Source organism: Gopherus flavomarginatus, chromosome 7, assembly GCF_025201925.1.
Source record: "Gopherus flavomarginatus isolate rGopFla2 chromosome 7, rGopFla2.mat.asm, whole genome shotgun sequence".
In the NCBI taxonomy this organism is placed as follows: domain Eukaryota; kingdom Metazoa; phylum Chordata; order Testudines; family Testudinidae; genus Gopherus; species Gopherus flavomarginatus.
In genome coordinates, this window is record NC_066623.1 from 108,549,627 (window position 1) to 108,566,105 (window position 16,479).

At 42.5% G+C, this 16,479-nt stretch overlaps 2 protein-coding genes across 6 annotated transcripts in view; both read left to right on the plus strand.

Annotated features, from left to right (window-relative positions):
* Positions 1-16,479, plus strand: part of AGBL4 (AGBL carboxypeptidase 4) — a 1,420,515-nt gene that overhangs the window by 854,395 nt on the left and 549,641 nt on the right. The gene's annotated exons all lie outside the window — the stretch shown is intronic.
* Positions 1-16,479, plus strand: part of BEND5 (BEN domain containing 5) — a 49,498-nt gene that overhangs the window by 4,494 nt on the left and 28,525 nt on the right. For all 4 annotated transcript variants that reach the window (XM_050961699.1, XM_050961700.1, XM_050961698.1 and 1 more), the window contains exons 2-3: positions 9,721-9,854; positions 11,524-11,899. In XM_050961699.1, coding sequence (XP_050817656.1) covers positions 9,721-9,854; positions 11,524-11,899 — 510 coding nt within the window. The remainder of the gene's footprint in view (positions 1-9,720; positions 9,855-11,523; positions 11,900-16,479) is intronic.

Sequence of the window (16,479 nt, forward strand, 5' to 3'; positions counted from 1 at the left end):
GGCAGCCTTTAAATCTTGTGATGGAATGTTTTGCTGTGTTTCAGGGGCATTTAAAACAGCATGACACTTGGAGTTTTGAGTAGGGACAGGGTGGAAAGGGACTGAGAAATTGAGATACTTGTTTGTTTTGGACATACAGGAGAGGAACTCTGAGGGCAGTAGTTAATTGGAAGGGAAATATTTGCACAAGGACTACAATGATTGAAAATATATAAGACTAGATGTTGAGATGCACCCGGAATGCACAGTGTTGGTCAGGGAAGTGGTGTATACAAAATTGACTTGAAGCTCGTACTTGCATGGTTGTGATTCTGTTGCTGCTCAGTGCATTTCTTCTGTGTGCACTGTTCAGACAGCGTGAAGGTTAGCATAATATAAAGTATCCCAACTGTTTATAAACCTTTCCCCTTACTCTCGCAGTTAAGTGGGTATATGGCATATGAATCCCTACACAGGCTTATATAGTACTCCAATGTCACACGTGTTGACGTGAGTGACCCATGCCCCCATACTCTGATCTGAACACCGATTTAGAATGTGGCATTGCAGTTGGTTTCCCCCAGCCCTGTCCCAATATTAACTTTCAAAAGCTTAAAAAAAAATAATTAAAGTATAGGTCATTTTCAGTAGCACTGAGTGGTACTTGTCTCTCCTACCGTACGGAGTTGTGCTTGAAATATTGTAAAGACATTGCCATTAAAATTACTTATTTTTGAGAATTTAATAAGACTTTGCCTCTAATTACATTTAACAATTAAAAGCATCTACCAATGTTATGGGAGCAAAAGTAAATGGAAGTTGAAGATGTTTTCGTTATCCTAAAGCAACTGAAAAATACTTTCCTCTTAATTTTTTCAAGGCATTTCTCCGTAGTGTTACCTTAGTGCCACTGAACTATTTAAGAAAAGATAGTGGCCAAAGTGTGTTTTAAAATGTGGTTAATGTAATATGAATCAAATATTAACACTGTTACTACTTTTCTATATGGGCTCACACAGTGTGTAAATCTGCTGGCTACTCCAAGTCCATTCTCCTCTTGCCTTGGGAGTCTCTATGATGGGTAGGTGACTGGGGAGACTTCCTTTGTGGTGGGGTGCTCTACGTCTTTACCCTCTGGTGCAGCTGAAATGCAGCATTTCCACCACTTCGTGGTCTTGTGGTCATTAGAGCCCCTTCAGAAGTGTTCTAGCCAGGCAGGCAGGCAGGCAGCCAAACCATAGCAGAGTTTATTGAGTTGGTTTCCAGCTTAGTAGTTCTTACTGTCTGAGGTTTCAAAATGCACTTTATAAAGTTGAATTGTCATTATAATGTTAAATGTCATAATAAATGTTAAAAGCATTCTTCATTTGTAAAGTTTTTGAACAATAACTAATCCTCAGCCCCTACGTGAGGTGTTGTATAGGTGGATATACAACTGAAATATGCAGGATAGGACTTCGTTTAAAATGTGTTACTTGTTTTCAATTTTTAAAAAATTATAAATTTCTAAAATACTACGGTGAGTTTCAGTGAGGATTAAAGGAGTTTCTCTATAATTATAAACCTTAGTGGTTTACATGTTCAGAGCACTGTACGAGCATTAACTAACTAACTTCAACACTACCCCGTGAGGTATGCAAGCATAGATGGGGGGACAGCAAGACAGAGAATGTGAATTACTCAACGTCAACTACTGAGTAAATGTAGGAGCCAGGATTAAAACTCTACTATGCTTAGTATAGACAGTGATTCCTGTTTTCTAGTGTACGGTTTTCCCTACTTGATGCTGCAGCTTAATCAGTTTTATGACAGACAAGAACATTATTATAATTTCACTGTAAAATTAAGCAGAAGGCAGAATTAGCTTTAATTCTTGAACAGCCTAATTCAAACACACATCTGTAGATTAATGATTTATACCAGTTTCACTTTTTCAGTTTTGAGCTATGTTTGCTTTTGGGCAATTATTGTCAGACTTGTGGGCATGAATTTTGAACTAACATTTTTTTATTAGTGGAAAAATCAGAAAACATCTACCTACATTTTTATATATGTATTAGTTTTATTATGCCATAGTGATTTATTTGATCAGCCAGACTAGCTCCAAAGGTGCCACTGCAGGGGACTGGTAAACAAAAGCTCACAGAATTATATGTAGCAAAATACTTCAGTGTTGTCAGGGTTGAGACAACTGACTTGAAATTAGTATGCATGTTAATATGGTTTCTGCTGTAAATCATTATCCAAATCAAGAAATATCAAGGTTGTGATTCACTAACAAACTTGTGCATTCAAACTCGAGTCTTACTCTTGAGACCTGCTGCCGTGCTCACTGAAGTTGGAAAATGTTGGTGTTTTAGTGGGAGTAGCTCACGCCCATACTCTGTCAGTATATTTTATTAAAGTTACTAACGGAGAGCCAGCCTTGATGTAGGATTTCCAACACAAATTAGAGAAGAGACTTAAGAATAGATTAGATAAACTATGTTAATACAGGATTTTTCCCTCCTCCTTAATCTCTGTCCTCCAGCTCCTTCTTTCTATCAAACAAGCATGCCTTGATCTCCATCCTCAATAAGTTGACTCCATCTTCCTTTTTTCCCCTTTCACCTCCAACCATGTCAAGCAGGCAGACTATAACCATGGTCTCCAGTTTTCTTACCCAGTTAAACAGAGTCCTTCCTAATCTGGCTTCTGTTCTTTCCACTCCATTGAAACTGCTTTCAGCCAAGGTCTGTCAGTCTTCTCCAGGCCAACTCCCAGCACATGTACTCCATCTTTTGTGATCTTTCTGCTGCTTTTGACATTTGTTGATTATACTCATGCTTGATGTTGTTCTCCCTTAGCTTTCATGATGCTGTGCTTTCCCAGTTCTCCTTCTACTCCTCTGCCATTCCTCCAATGTGTCATCCTCCTCTCTTCTTTCTGTATAGGTCTCATAGGACTCTAGAATGTCACCTTTTTGGCAGACCTCATCCACTCAGGACTTCAAGTGCCATCCATCTTTCTGCTCCTAATCTGTTTTGTTCCATCCAAACTTATCTTCCAAACTGCTTGACCGTCATCACCTCCTTATGTCTCACTAACTATTTAAATTTATGATGGCCCAAACAATCTCTCCTAAATTGTCAACTCCCCCCATTTTTGGGTGTGGGGGGGATTGGAGACCTACCATCCTCCCCCTCCTTGAGGCCCAAAACCTGGGTCATCTTAGGCTTTGTCCTCTCTTTTGCCCTTGATGTTGAGACTTTCTGAATCCTAGCATCTCTGTAGCATTTTTAATATCTAGCCTTATCTTTCTGCCCACCAAGCTAAAACTGTTGTCCAGGCCCTTATTGTCTCCTGTCATCTCCTCTCTGACCTTCCAGCCAAGTCCTATCTCTAGTCAGTACAAAACGCAGCCGCTAAGATGATATATCTTGCCTGTCAATCTGGCCATCCCTACCTCTTGTTGAATTCAGCTTTTGGCTTCCCCTTCTTCACTACATCAAGTTCAAACTTCTTGTTTTCTTTAAAGATCTTCCACAACTCCACCCCTTGCCGGTTTGTCCAACCTTGTCTCTTGCAGAATTACCCCACACATTCTCTTCTCCAGTAGTGATGCCAGCCTTGATGTCCTATTAGCATGAAGATTGCTTCTCTCAGAATATTTCATCTTACTCTCTCCAATGCCTGCTCTGCAAGACCACTATCTTTTCTTAAATCTCTTCTGAAAACCCTGTGACAGGGTGCTTCACTCACCCCTACAATGGTTCTGCCTCCTGCTCATTTTGGAGAGTAACTTGCCAGGTCAGCTCCCTTTCCCACAGTTGCACTCCATCTCTCTCTGCCAGTCTGCAGCACCTCTCACACTCCATAAGCTGCTGCCTCTTCATGACACAGCTGTCTGACCAGGTCATGATGTGTTCTTCTTCGAGTGATTAGCGCGTACACCTAACTGGAATGGATATGAGCAACACATCTCGAAGAACAACAGTTACAAAGGTGAGTAACCGTCTTTTCTCCCCTTCCAGGTCACCAAAGCTTTTCTCCCTAGCAACCTCAGGTAGTTTTCCCTTTCACTGCCTCCCAGGGCCACTCCTCAATGGCTGTCAGGGGAACCCCAAGTTCCAGCTTAGGGACCCTCTAGTCAGCAGTCAAGATCTGTTCCCTTTTAGACCTTACTACCTTTCCCTGAGCCCTTTTCATTACTATCTGGTGCTCTCTGGGTTTGCCAGCCTCCTAACTCCCCCCATCCAGGGAATAAATTGAGCTACCTGTCACTGTAGCCTCCAAACACTTCTCCCAGAGAATGACTACAGACATTCCCAGCAGCCCCTCTTCAGCTAATTTCCTGTCTTTATAAATCCAGCCCAGCTGTTTCCTCCCCAGCTGGGCTCCCTTCATTAGCCAGGGGATTGCTTAACCACCCAATTCCTCTCAGCTGTGGCCTGATTTCTCAACCAGCCTTAACCCTGTCAGGGCTAATGTGGGGAGAGCACCCCATCAGAGACCCCCTTTTACCTGATGCCTACAAGAAGCTAATTGATAATCATCTGTAATGATGTTTTCCATCTTCAAATAATCCAATCTAACTTCTTTACTCAATCTTGCTGTTTTAGGCTTCTCTGTGTCTTTGTGATATTTGTATTGTAGTAGCACTTAGGAGTCCCCAGTCATGAACGAGGGCACCACAGTACTAGGCACTCTGTACATACATAACAAAAAGATGGTCACTTCTCCAAAGAACTTACAGTCTAAGTAGCCCCCTCCTTTCTGACATGACTCTCCTTGTTGTCATGTCTGAAATACGTTTGCAAAAGCGGGTTGGGGGAGGCTAGGGCTCACGTAGTCTATTTTGTATTATAAGGCGTAGGTATGCTCTTGGGTAGGGTAAATAGTAGTGCACCCCCATAAATAGCATCTATCACTTCAAACAAGAGGGCTAGTTAGTGCCAAAGCTTAAATCAGTGGTTCTCAACTTATTACACATTGTGCAGCCCACAATCTGTTATCGGGGCTGGGTGTCAGGGCAGTGGCAGCCTCGACCCCGCTGGTTGACCACTCTGTACGCCTGCCACATGGCTGCCCTGGAGCTTGTGGGCCTGGGCGGGTACCCCGGTCCCTGACCCGCCGGGCTGGCCAGAAGCCCCAGACCTCCGACTCTGCTCTGTGGTTGCCCTGGACTCTGCAACTCGCAGGGCAGGCCAGCAGCCCCAGGCCCCCAAACCCATGGTACCAGCTGGCAACCCGACCCTGCCGGGCAGCCTGGACCCCTCCGTGCCAGGGAGCCAGGAACTTGGTGACCCTGGCATGCAGGTGGCCTTTAGCACACAGCTGTGTGCTAATTGGGCCACGTGATCCACAAGTTGAGAATCACTGGCTTAAGTAAATACAGAGATAACGTTCCCCTCACCACAGAAATGATTCTGCCAAGTTAGGAATGAAGCAGACTGGCATGGCAGTGTGAGGGAAATTTGTACCCATGTTGTCGCAGTGTATCTGATCTCTGGCTGAAGAGGTTTTAAGTACATTATCTTCCACAAAGATCCAAATTTACTAAAAATTTGGGGAAAAGGAGAAAATATGGACTTAGATTCTCGTTTTACTGTTGGTGGTATAAGATGCACAGCACTGCCAAACTTGTACTTGGACCAATCTCGGACCTGCCATTTCTCATTCACTTAGAGTGCAGATCTATTTCTCTACAGTTTTTCATCATTTACTCCTGAGGCAAAAAGACTACATTTGAACTGTATTTTAAAACGTCCAGTTTATTCAGGTCTGACCAAGATTCAAGTCCCAATTGCTAGGTTAGAATACAAGGAATGTTTTAAGGGTGACTTTTAGGGTTCCAATTTGTGACTACTGAATAAGACTTTCTGTCCTAGGGCTTTCACATAACCCATTCTTTTGTAACCAAGCAGATTCTCTCTCTGCCATCTGGTCACGTATGCCTCAGTTGACTTTCACAGACTTGTAGGCCACTGTGCTTTTGACTTCCTACTTCCAGCCCCAGCAGTCCTTTGCTAGCCCTCCTATGTTCTCCAACTCAATTCCTTAGCCTTTCCTCAGTCCAGTTGTCTTTCCAGCCCTCCTAGGCTCTATACAATTCCCTTCCTCATTCTTCCTCTACCCCATTGATTCTAGCTGTTTCAACAGCACTTTGGTAGATGACATCTTAGGGTGACCATGTCCCTCCTTTACTGTATGTCTCCAGACCTAGGACTGTAACATCACAGCTGGTCAGCCAGGTGTCAATTCAAAACTATTTCCCAGAGCCACTTTATACACTGATCTTGCCCGGTCTCCTTTATACCCCCTTCTGCTCCTACGCTTCCCCACCTTCCTTGTCAGAGAACCACTTTCCAGGTCTCACCTCTTCATGGAGCAGCTGCTTCAGCCTTTCTAGTTGTTTGTTTGAGTGTCTCTCTACTGAGTCACAGGCTTTCCTTAGTCATATGACCAGCCAAGATCACCTCGTCCTTCAGGGAACTACTTACCCAGAATACCTGTTTTTAGAGGGCCAAAACCCACAGTACTCTGCAGGCTTGTGGCTCACCCTGAACCAATTTGCTCTGCTACATCTGCCCATTTAGTGATGGCTCTCCTCCTCAGGTCCTTTTGTGGCCACATTGGTGAAGGGTTTATTCTGTATGTGGGAGCAGCATTTTATATATAACTAATTGAAAATACAGCCATAAACACCTATGGGTATGGTGCAATTCTAAACATGCAGCACAGAGTTTAAATGGTTGGAGACACATTTTAGGCACATGGGCCACATTGTCATTACAAATCAAATCTTCAAGCCATATCTGTCCCACTGCTGCTAATATCTTATGCTAGTCTTGGGCCATTGAGTTTATACTAGCCCAGCCATTTCCTTGGGGCACAAAATGGTGCAAATTCTCTTCTATGCCAGACTCGTCTCCTGCACCTGTCCCTGTTAACCTAGCACAACACTGCAGTCTGCATTCATCTTCCCTCACCCCCCTACCCCACATCTGAGTTATTCAGCATAGCACTGCCGTGGGCCAAATAAAGATACCTGTGTTACGAAGGCTGAAGCTGAACTGAGTTCTTAGAAAGCTGAGTGGAAAGAGGCCTCCAAGGGAATCCTAACAAATAGCAGGAGTAGTGAAACTAGAGTCTTAAAGGGAACTATTCCAGGTGCATGTGTGCACACCATGAGAAGCAGTACTCCTGCATTATCCCAGTGTTTAGCATGAGACTTTTTCTTTCAGTAACCACAATTAATGTGGAAGAAAAGTGTGGAAAAAACCAAGTTTGTTTTAATAAACAAAAAGCTTGTTTAGATCTAAAACACTGGATAAATTGTCTTAAGCATAAATAGACCTACAAGAACAAACCAGCCATAAGAGAGTATTTTATGTTCTGCTGCTGCCAAGTCAGTGGAACATGAGAGAGCTGGCTAGCTGAATAAGTTAAAATGTCCCAATTGTTGCTTTAATTTATACATCCATTTTTTCCTCCCATAATTTCTAAAAGATTGGTGCAGGAGAAGGTGAGTTTTCTTCAATGTACCTGTCCAATCTCTAGTAAATTTCGCAAGATCAGCACCAAAATAAAAAAGGGCGAAAAGCAAATTGCAGAATTTGAAAGGAGCCACACTGACAGTGAAAAACAGTAACTAACAACAGACTAGGGATTTTACCTCATTGTCCCTAGTTCGCATGTGGTTCAGATTGGTAGTAACTTGAAAATTACATCTGATGGCTTTAGTAACTTATGCGAAGTGAATGGTTTGTATCAGTCTTGTTCCTGGGACAAGAATCCAATTGGTCCATGGAGATTGCTTTCCATTTTCCAGCTATAGAAAAGGGCTCTCTTCCAGGTTAGTCTGAAACCTATTTGCAAGGCACCGTAGGAGAACTTGCTCTGCAGCTTGCCTGTGCAGTACCTGTACTATGCAAAAATAGCACTTCTTTGCACAAGAGCTTTACATCTAGTGCCTTTCTCCAACACTGGGTTATTTTTAATCACTAAGTTTTAATTTTTGATAATTGCTTGCAAGGAGATAATCAGTACTCCTCTCTGTCTTCTTATCACCTCTACAAATTTTTTCTTCAGTTTTATAGAAGCCTGTCTGATTTTCCTGTCCTGCCCTCTGACAACATGGATGGACCACTTCACTCTTACTTATGTGTGGTTTCCGGATATGATCTTTCCAAACCTAGCAGTTGGACGACCATTTTGTTAAAATGGCATAAGCATTCAAAATGCACTGGGGAATGGAGAGAGATGTAAATAAGACCTACTTTTTTTTTTCTCTCTTCTTGCATCTGTCTTAGTATCTATTGCTACCATCTGAATTCATTTCAGGTTTTCTTTTGTTTGTTGTTGCATCTTCTTTACTTTACAAAGCCTTGGGCTGTAATATCACCATTTGCCTACAAGAAATCAATTTCTGTCTTCAGCAAAATAAATTGCATTCCTCTGTGTAATCTGGTTCTAATGAATGCCTTGCTCCTCATTAAACTGTGATTTACCTTTGTTTCCCTTTTCTGTACTGTCAGAACTAACCATTGGAGGTCCTGTGGAGAGATGCTAATTTAAAAAAAGTGAAAGTTTGTGACTAAACACACACAGCTGGTATCCACACTGGCACGTCTCAAAGATGTTCATAGGACATTTCATCGATTACAGTTTAAAGGTGGATAAGAGGACTCAGATTGTCTTTTTCATAATCTTCCAATGTACAAATAGAACACATGACTTTACAATCTAAAGTTATCCCCATTCCGTTACTGACGTTACGTTCAGGACAAACAGACTTAGTCTGTTCTGCGAGAATTTTAATAAGTGACAAGAGTCCTGTGGCACCTTTATAGACTAACAGAAGTATTGGAGCCATAAGCTTTTGTGGGTGAATACCCACCTCGTCAGACAAAGATTCCCATGGCACTTCTTGAAAGACTAGGGTTTGGCTCTAGTATGTCCCCAAGAATAACCAAATAGAGTACATGTCTTAGGAGCTTGTGTAGAATACTTCAAATTTGAAAAATATTTTTACAGTAAAATCACTGGTACATAAGCTCCTCTCTGGGTCTCAGGATAAATACATTTTTATTGTCTGGATTTTGTTTCTCTGACAGCAAAGGATTAGAATTATAAACTAGAAATAGAGGTGGTGTCAGTGATGTCTGTACAAGTTCTGCACACAGATCTCTGCAAGTGCCTCTCAAATCTGACCTGCTGTTTTTCCAGCCCCGAGCATTGCAGAATCTGCCATTTGTGCCAGATGATGTGCTGGATTTGTGCTATTGACAAATGCTGAGTAGGGCCTACAATTAAACTACCAAACTCTCACTTACTTTAGACCTAAACAGAATGTGAACTTTCAGTAGCAGTATATGAATGATATCTGGTATTGTTGATAAATATAATTTAAAGAAATGCAAGTAGTTCTTAGGGAGTTGAATTCTTTACAGCATCAAATGGTTTCTACCTCTTTTAGTACTAATGGCTATACATTAATGCATTTGATCACTGTCCCATACATTTAACTTGCCATTGTTTTAATGTGCACAACCACATATGGCCAAGTTGTCCCTGGTATAGCACCGTTGTGATTAATGGGTGTCAGAGGACTTACACTGGATTAATTTGATCTATTGAATATTGAGGGGAGTAAAGCATGGGAATTTTTTTTTAACTGGTCTTGCCTAAATTATGCAATATTTGGAAGTAAAAAGACTTTGATTAATGTAACAATTTTATTTTTAATATACATTTTAGAAGACAAAACTGACCTTGAAAACAGTGTGATGCAGAAGAAAATTAAAATCCCCAAACTCTCTCTCAATCACGTAGAAGAAGCTGGGGAGGTTACAGATTATGGGGAAGAAGATGTGGAGCTTAGACACAGTAAGGTATTGAAGTTTTTTGTTTTTTTGGGGTGTTTGTGTGTGTGAAAGTGCTTGGGGCATATGCACACATGTCATAGCTGAAGAATTCCAGGCTGGCTTTCCATCCCCTTAAAACATTCTATTGATGCAGTTGAGTCAAATTGGCGGGCAGGGGCTGTGGGTGAGAATTCTGAATTGCTTTACAGACCATAAGAAATCCAGTTCATGTGCAGTTGAGAATTATTTTTGTTTGTACAGTCTGCAAAACTGAATTACTGTTAGATTTTTGGAACAATGTTGTTTAACTTTGGCCCAGGTTGCCCCAGTTACATTATTGTTAAGCAGCTGTTCTTGGATGGCACTTTTTAACCCATTGTACTCAGGATAGAACAGGGTGCTGTGAAAGTCCTGACTAAAGATTTGGGTGGGAAGAAAAACTAACAAGATTGAATACCTCTGATATAGAGGTCAGTGGTCCCCTCAGGTTGAAATGTCAAAAACTGTGTAAATTTTTTGGTTTTGTTTTCAAGTAACTTCTCCTTTAAAAATCTGCCAACCTGCAGGGGTGGGGGAATATTGCTTTGTGGCTTCATTTGTTTGTCTGGGTGCAGGAATTATACTAGTAGATTTATTTATGGTGGGTTGGCATTTTTTTAGAGCATGTGTGGCGCAGGAATAACATTGAATAATCTCATTTTCTGCCACATTACTCATGGACGTGGTATGGGAATTGATAGCATCAGTTTCTTGTGTTTGTTTATTTAACCCATGAGCTAGGTTTGCTTTCCTGTCAGTTACTTGGAAATTCAAATACTTTTTCTGTATTTGGTCTGTTGAAAAAACTGGTGACTTTTTGCCTATACTGGTACATGGCAATACCATCACCCAGACCCTTTACAAAGGAGTATGCATTCATTAATAGGGTTTGGACTACTGTGAGAGAGAGCAAAGGTAAATTGCTGCTAGAAGTTCACTGGAAATTAAACATTTGCAATGCAGTACTAATATATAAGGGATCTCTTGATCTGGGGGATAGGACTAGATTGTGTATTCTCTAATTTATTATTCTTATTCCCTTTCCAGTGCTTGCAAATAGTATAACTCCTTTATTTTCATGGGGAGAGGGGTGTGTGTGTGTTAATTTGAAACAACACCATTTGAAGCCATTTTATCAACCCATTTTCTCTCTTTAACTCAGTAAAACTGCTCTTATTTATACTGGTGAAAAAAATATAGACACTACTTCAGTTTTTTTTTTTAAAGTACCCTGCAGTTATGGATAACATACAAAATACATAATTGATACCCTTTTTCACTTTAAGACAATCAGAAAAGGAAATATAAACACTGTATATCATGAAGGGCTGGACTTTCAAAAGGGAGAAGCCTTTTTCTTTTATTTTTAAGTAGGAAAGGTCTGCCTAAAGTACACTCCACTTGCACACACAATTTGGGCAAATACAACCAAGAAAGGCCTCCAGCAGTTCCTAAAGTTTGCATATTATTACACACACAATTCAGTTATGGTAAGTGTGTTCACAAGCATCCTTTAGGAGCAACCTTTTTTTGTAAGGTGGCCCTTGTTTCACTTTTTTTGGAAAACAGCCTTAATTGTCCTGAAGGCTGAAGTTTTAGTTCATGTTATGTATTGAGTTCCTGCTCTGCTAATGTTCTGTATTATTGTGACACACAGAGACAAGATGGAAGGAAACAAAGTGAAGGTACACACAAAAGCATCGAAGCAGTTGTTGCTCGCCTAGAAAAGCAAAATGGGATGAGTCTCAGTAGTAGTTCGAGCCCTGAGGAAACCTTTATGGAGACTTCGGAAGGCATTAACAACATGGACGATGCTGTAATTCCTCGTGTTCTCTATGAAGAATTGCTGAGGAGTTACCAACAGCAGCAAGAAGAAATGAGACACATTCAGCAAGAACTTGAGAGAACACGGAGACAGCTTGTGCAGCAGGCAAAAAAGCTGAAGGAGTATGGGGCATTAGTGTCAGAAATGAAAGAGCTCAGAGACTTGAACAGGAGACTTCAGGATGTGCTGCTTCTGAGATTAGGCAGTGGTAAGTGCTTGATATATATGGGACTAATTTTAGCAGGCTTCACAATATCTTAAAAATAGAAACTGAAACTTCTTCCAGGTATAGTGATGGGAGGCAAACAGGACTTTGCCTGTTAAAGAGCTTTTTCCACTTGAGTTGTGCTGTGCAGATTGGGTTTGTACACCACGCGTCTCTGGATCTTTCTTTAATGATAGCAGCGGTCTTTGTGCCGGTAAGTCTGACTCAGAGTTTCCATGTTAAAGTACCTTTTTTTTTTTTTTTTTTTTTTTTTTTAAAACTGAACTTTCACCCCAAGCTGAAAGTTGTAGTAAAGTTTATCTTTGGAACATATCTGTCTTTTCTTTATTAAATTACATTTAAAAAAAAATTCCATTCAGTGCATAGTAAGTGTAAGGCAAACTATAGGGTCTTACTGATTGCAGCTGTTTGTGGGTATTTTTGCTTTTTTGTTCAAGGTTTCTTTGTTATGAATAAATAACTAAGTTTAGGCTTTTAAAAACTTCTTGTAGGTCATTGGATTATATGTTCTTGAACCTTTTGGCATTTGATTTAAACAGCCAAGATATTTGAGAAATTACAAGCTGTTCATGAACATAAGTGCATTTTTTTTAATAATCACAATGATCCATTATAAAGAATGTTATTTATTAAATATAGGTTTTATACAATTTTGGCTTTAGATTCCAAATAGCTTGAATCAATGGCACTTTTTTTTGTTATTCAGTGATAACTATTTAACTATTATATTGAAACTGGTGCAGAGTAGTAGTCTGTGTCGCTGTGTGATAAAACTTGAATACTTCATTATGATTTTAAAAATAGTTTCCATATTTGTTTTTATTTGTAAATAAAAATTCAGAGCCCAATAGTCAAAAGGGTCCATAGTCAAGTCCTGGCCATTGTAATATGCAGTTATACGTTGCACACCCAAGCTTTGGCGTGCTGTTTTCCATGTCTGTTTTGGGACATAATTTGAGTAGAGAGACACCTACACTCATGCAAATCTAGTATGTGGTTTGTGAGCCAATCTGAGTTTTGTCCACACAAGATGTTGGATGTGGAAAAAGTGCATGTTTATGGTTTTTGCAGACATTAAAGTGTGCTTGGTTGACGTTCACTTTGAAAACTTGACTCCAAAGATTTAAGATATATTTAGTGTGGTGACTACCCAGAGTAATTAATTAAAGGGCATGTAAACATAAATAAGCAAGGCTTTCCACACAGTATCAGAGACACAGTGTGGGTGGTTGTAAATTCCAGGGAGTTCTCTGAAATTTTCCTTGGATGAAAAGATGTTCATCTAGTTGATAGTAGGACATATGTGAATTGTCAGTCCAGATGTTAGCAGGCAGGTCTGCTAACCACTATGTTATTGGGCATGCTTGCTGGTTGTCACAGTTGTGAGGCCAAAACTGGAATGAACACAGACTATGGACTATCCTTTCATTCCTAGGGATAGTTTCTTCAATAGGAATTTGATGCATCTTTGCATGGACTGACGAAAAAAACTTGAAAAGGTGTTGTCCATGCCAAATATATTCTCTAGATAGTGGACTTGAGTTCATAATGCATCAATCTGACACCGTTTTAATGATCTTTAACACCACCAGCATTGAAGAAATCCTTTCAGCAGATTTTTTTGTTAACTATTTCAGATTTGAGTGATGAATCTAGACATTTATAGAAATAGGCTCTCTGCAATGAACTAATGAAACTAGTAGCACCTCTTTCCAATACCTGGCTTATCTATTCACTATTGGGAATGATTTTGCTGAAGACAAATTTCATGGAGTTCCAGCCCTGTGGTCCGCTTTGCAGAAATGGAAAATGCCTCCCATTGATCTGGCCAGTGCTTCACTCCTGAAGAGGGTGCAGCTCCCACCTTCGACTCCTGTGGGAAATTCTGTGCCAAAAAAGGAAGAATTCTGCACACAATATTTTAAAATTCTGCACATTTTATTTGTCAGAATAACACCATGCCAGTTTCAATTATTCTGGTAATTTTATTTCAGAATACTTTTTTGTCAGAAAGTGTGTCTGTCACAACAATACAGACAACAAAAAGGATTCAGAAAAATGTTTTTTTTGACAAATAGATTCCTTACTTGGCATATTAATACAGTATTTTAAGTAAGTCATTTAAACTACAATACAGAAATGTATTTTCACCACCCCTCAGAAGTGGTGCAGAGGCTTGGGGGAGTCAGGGGTAAGGGAGGAGCTGAGGGAGAGAGAATTGCTGGGAAGGAGTTTGGGAGTGAACCTGGAGGGTTATTACGTGTGGGTGGGAGAAGTATGGAACAGGTTTGTTTTTTGGGTGGTGGAGAGGGATTGTTAGGGAGTTGTGGAGTCTCCCCCTTGCTGATCCCTAGCCTCTTCTATTGAGTCATGCACATCTGCCCCTGCCCCCAAGTGTCCCTGCACTCCTATTCAGTCCTTGCCCCAGTCTGTCTCCTCTCCCCCCCACTAGCTGTTCTGATCCCCAGTCTGTGATCCCACCAGCAGCCCTGTGCCTCCTCCCCTGGCCCCATGGATAGGGTGCTGTGAGGAATGCAGCCTCTTCTCCCCCCTGCTGGCTGCTGTGGCCAGGGATCCAGGTGCCCTCTGTTTGACACCACAGCGGCCCCTGGTGAGTGAAAAGTCATAACTGTAGTGCCACCCCAGCAGAATATATTTCCTGTAGAGGAAGAAAAAAATCTGTGTGGGACGTGAATTGTGTACGCGCACAGTGGCGTAGAATTCCCCCAAGAATAACCTCTCTGCTTGGTCACATCTGCTGCTCCCATTTCCCTTATCTCCACCCCTGCCTCCCCCCGCCCCCCCGGAGAAAGCTGTAAGAAGCAGCAGCACTAGCAGTGTGCAAGGATGCTGTTGTATTAGACTTTAGCAAAGAAAGTGGAAAGCTCATTGCCTCTTCCGCCTCCTTTGCACTCCTATGCAGAGCAAACACATTTGTTGTACACTGTAATTTTGGGACATTATAAAAATGAAGGTTTGCGCTTTTTAAATTTTGTACTCAATCCCTGTCCGGATGTGCATATTAATTTAAAAAGTTCCATTGTTTTTAATATAGGGGTGGTGATTCCCTTAAACATTAGAAAGTACTTGGATTCCTAGCCTTTTGTGGAGTGTTGTTTGACTGTGTATAGTTTGCGTGTTAAATTCTTCCCTACATCCATACATTCTTCTTCGAGTGCTTGCTCATATCCATTCCAGTTAGGTGTGCGCTCTGCGTGCACGTTCGTCGGAAGATTTTTACCCTAGCAACCCCCGGTGGGTCGGCTGGGTCGCTCCCTGGAGTGGCGCCGCCATGGCGCCGGATATATACCCCTGCTGACCCAACAGGTCCTCCGTTCCTTCTTACCGCCCATATCGGTCGTTGGAACAGTGGAGTGTGGCTTAGCTGTCCTCCATCTTCCTAGCTACTCCTTGTTTCTTCACTATCGTTGCTGTATATAGTTGGTTTGAGTTATAGTTAGTTTGATAGTTCTTGAATAGTTACTGTATATAGTTACAGCGGGGTTTGGGCATTAGCCCCTTCCCTGCACTTGGTGCTGGGGCCCATGCCCAGTTCGCTGGGGTTTAAACCATGCTCGGCCTGTCATAAGCCGATGCCCACAAGCGATCCCCGCGACGCTTGTCTAAAGTGCCTCGGGGAATCGCACATTACGGTTAAGTGCAGTATTTGCAAGGCATTTAAACTGAGGACAAAGAAAGAGAGAGACTTTCGCCTGAAGAATCTCTCCTCGTGGAGGCAGCTTTGAACCCTCTGTCCTTGGTGCCGAGCGCTGACCACTCTGCTAGCAGCGCTCCTCCGGCACCAGACCGTGCCGGCACTGCCAAGACACCGAGGCACCGGCCATCTCCGGTGCAGGGACCTGCTCGGCACTGATCTCTCTCCCTGAAGCAGAAGAGGTCGAAGTCCTCCACTACCTCTGTGCCCTTGGCACAGACGCAGCCTCGTGAGGACCACCTGGCACCTGTACCTGCCGCGGCACCAACTGCTGCGGTACCATCGAGTCCGGTCCCGTGGGGGAGGGCCGTCGAGTCCGGTCCCTGAGAGCTCCCTGCCGAGGCCTGTGGTTGAGCCTACGGTCCCGTCTACGCCAGAGACATTCTCCACAGCCAGGGACCTTATAGCCATGACGGAGTCTGTCCTGGCTCAACCCCTGGCACCACCGGTGCGGGTATTACACTCCAGAGGCAAGCCAGCCATAATGAGACCTCCTTCAGTCAGCTCGGCAGACCAGCACTGATCACAATCCAGGTCCTGGTGCCGTTCACGGTCCCGACGCCGCTAGCAATCCCGGCACCGATCGACTACTCGGTACCGGTCGTATTCGCGGCATAGATCGACGTCTTGGCCTTCGGCCCGGTACTCTTGGTATCGCTTCCGGCACCACGACTTTCGCAACCGTTCCCGCCGCAGACCTTCGAGATCCAGGTCGACCTCCCAGCACCGCGCCGGTCACCGGTCCTGGTCTCGCTCTCGGCACCGGTATGACTCCAGATACCGATCCCCCGTGCCAAGGAGATCACCAGCGGTGAGAGAGAGGGACCCTTACCATAGTCTTTCAGCT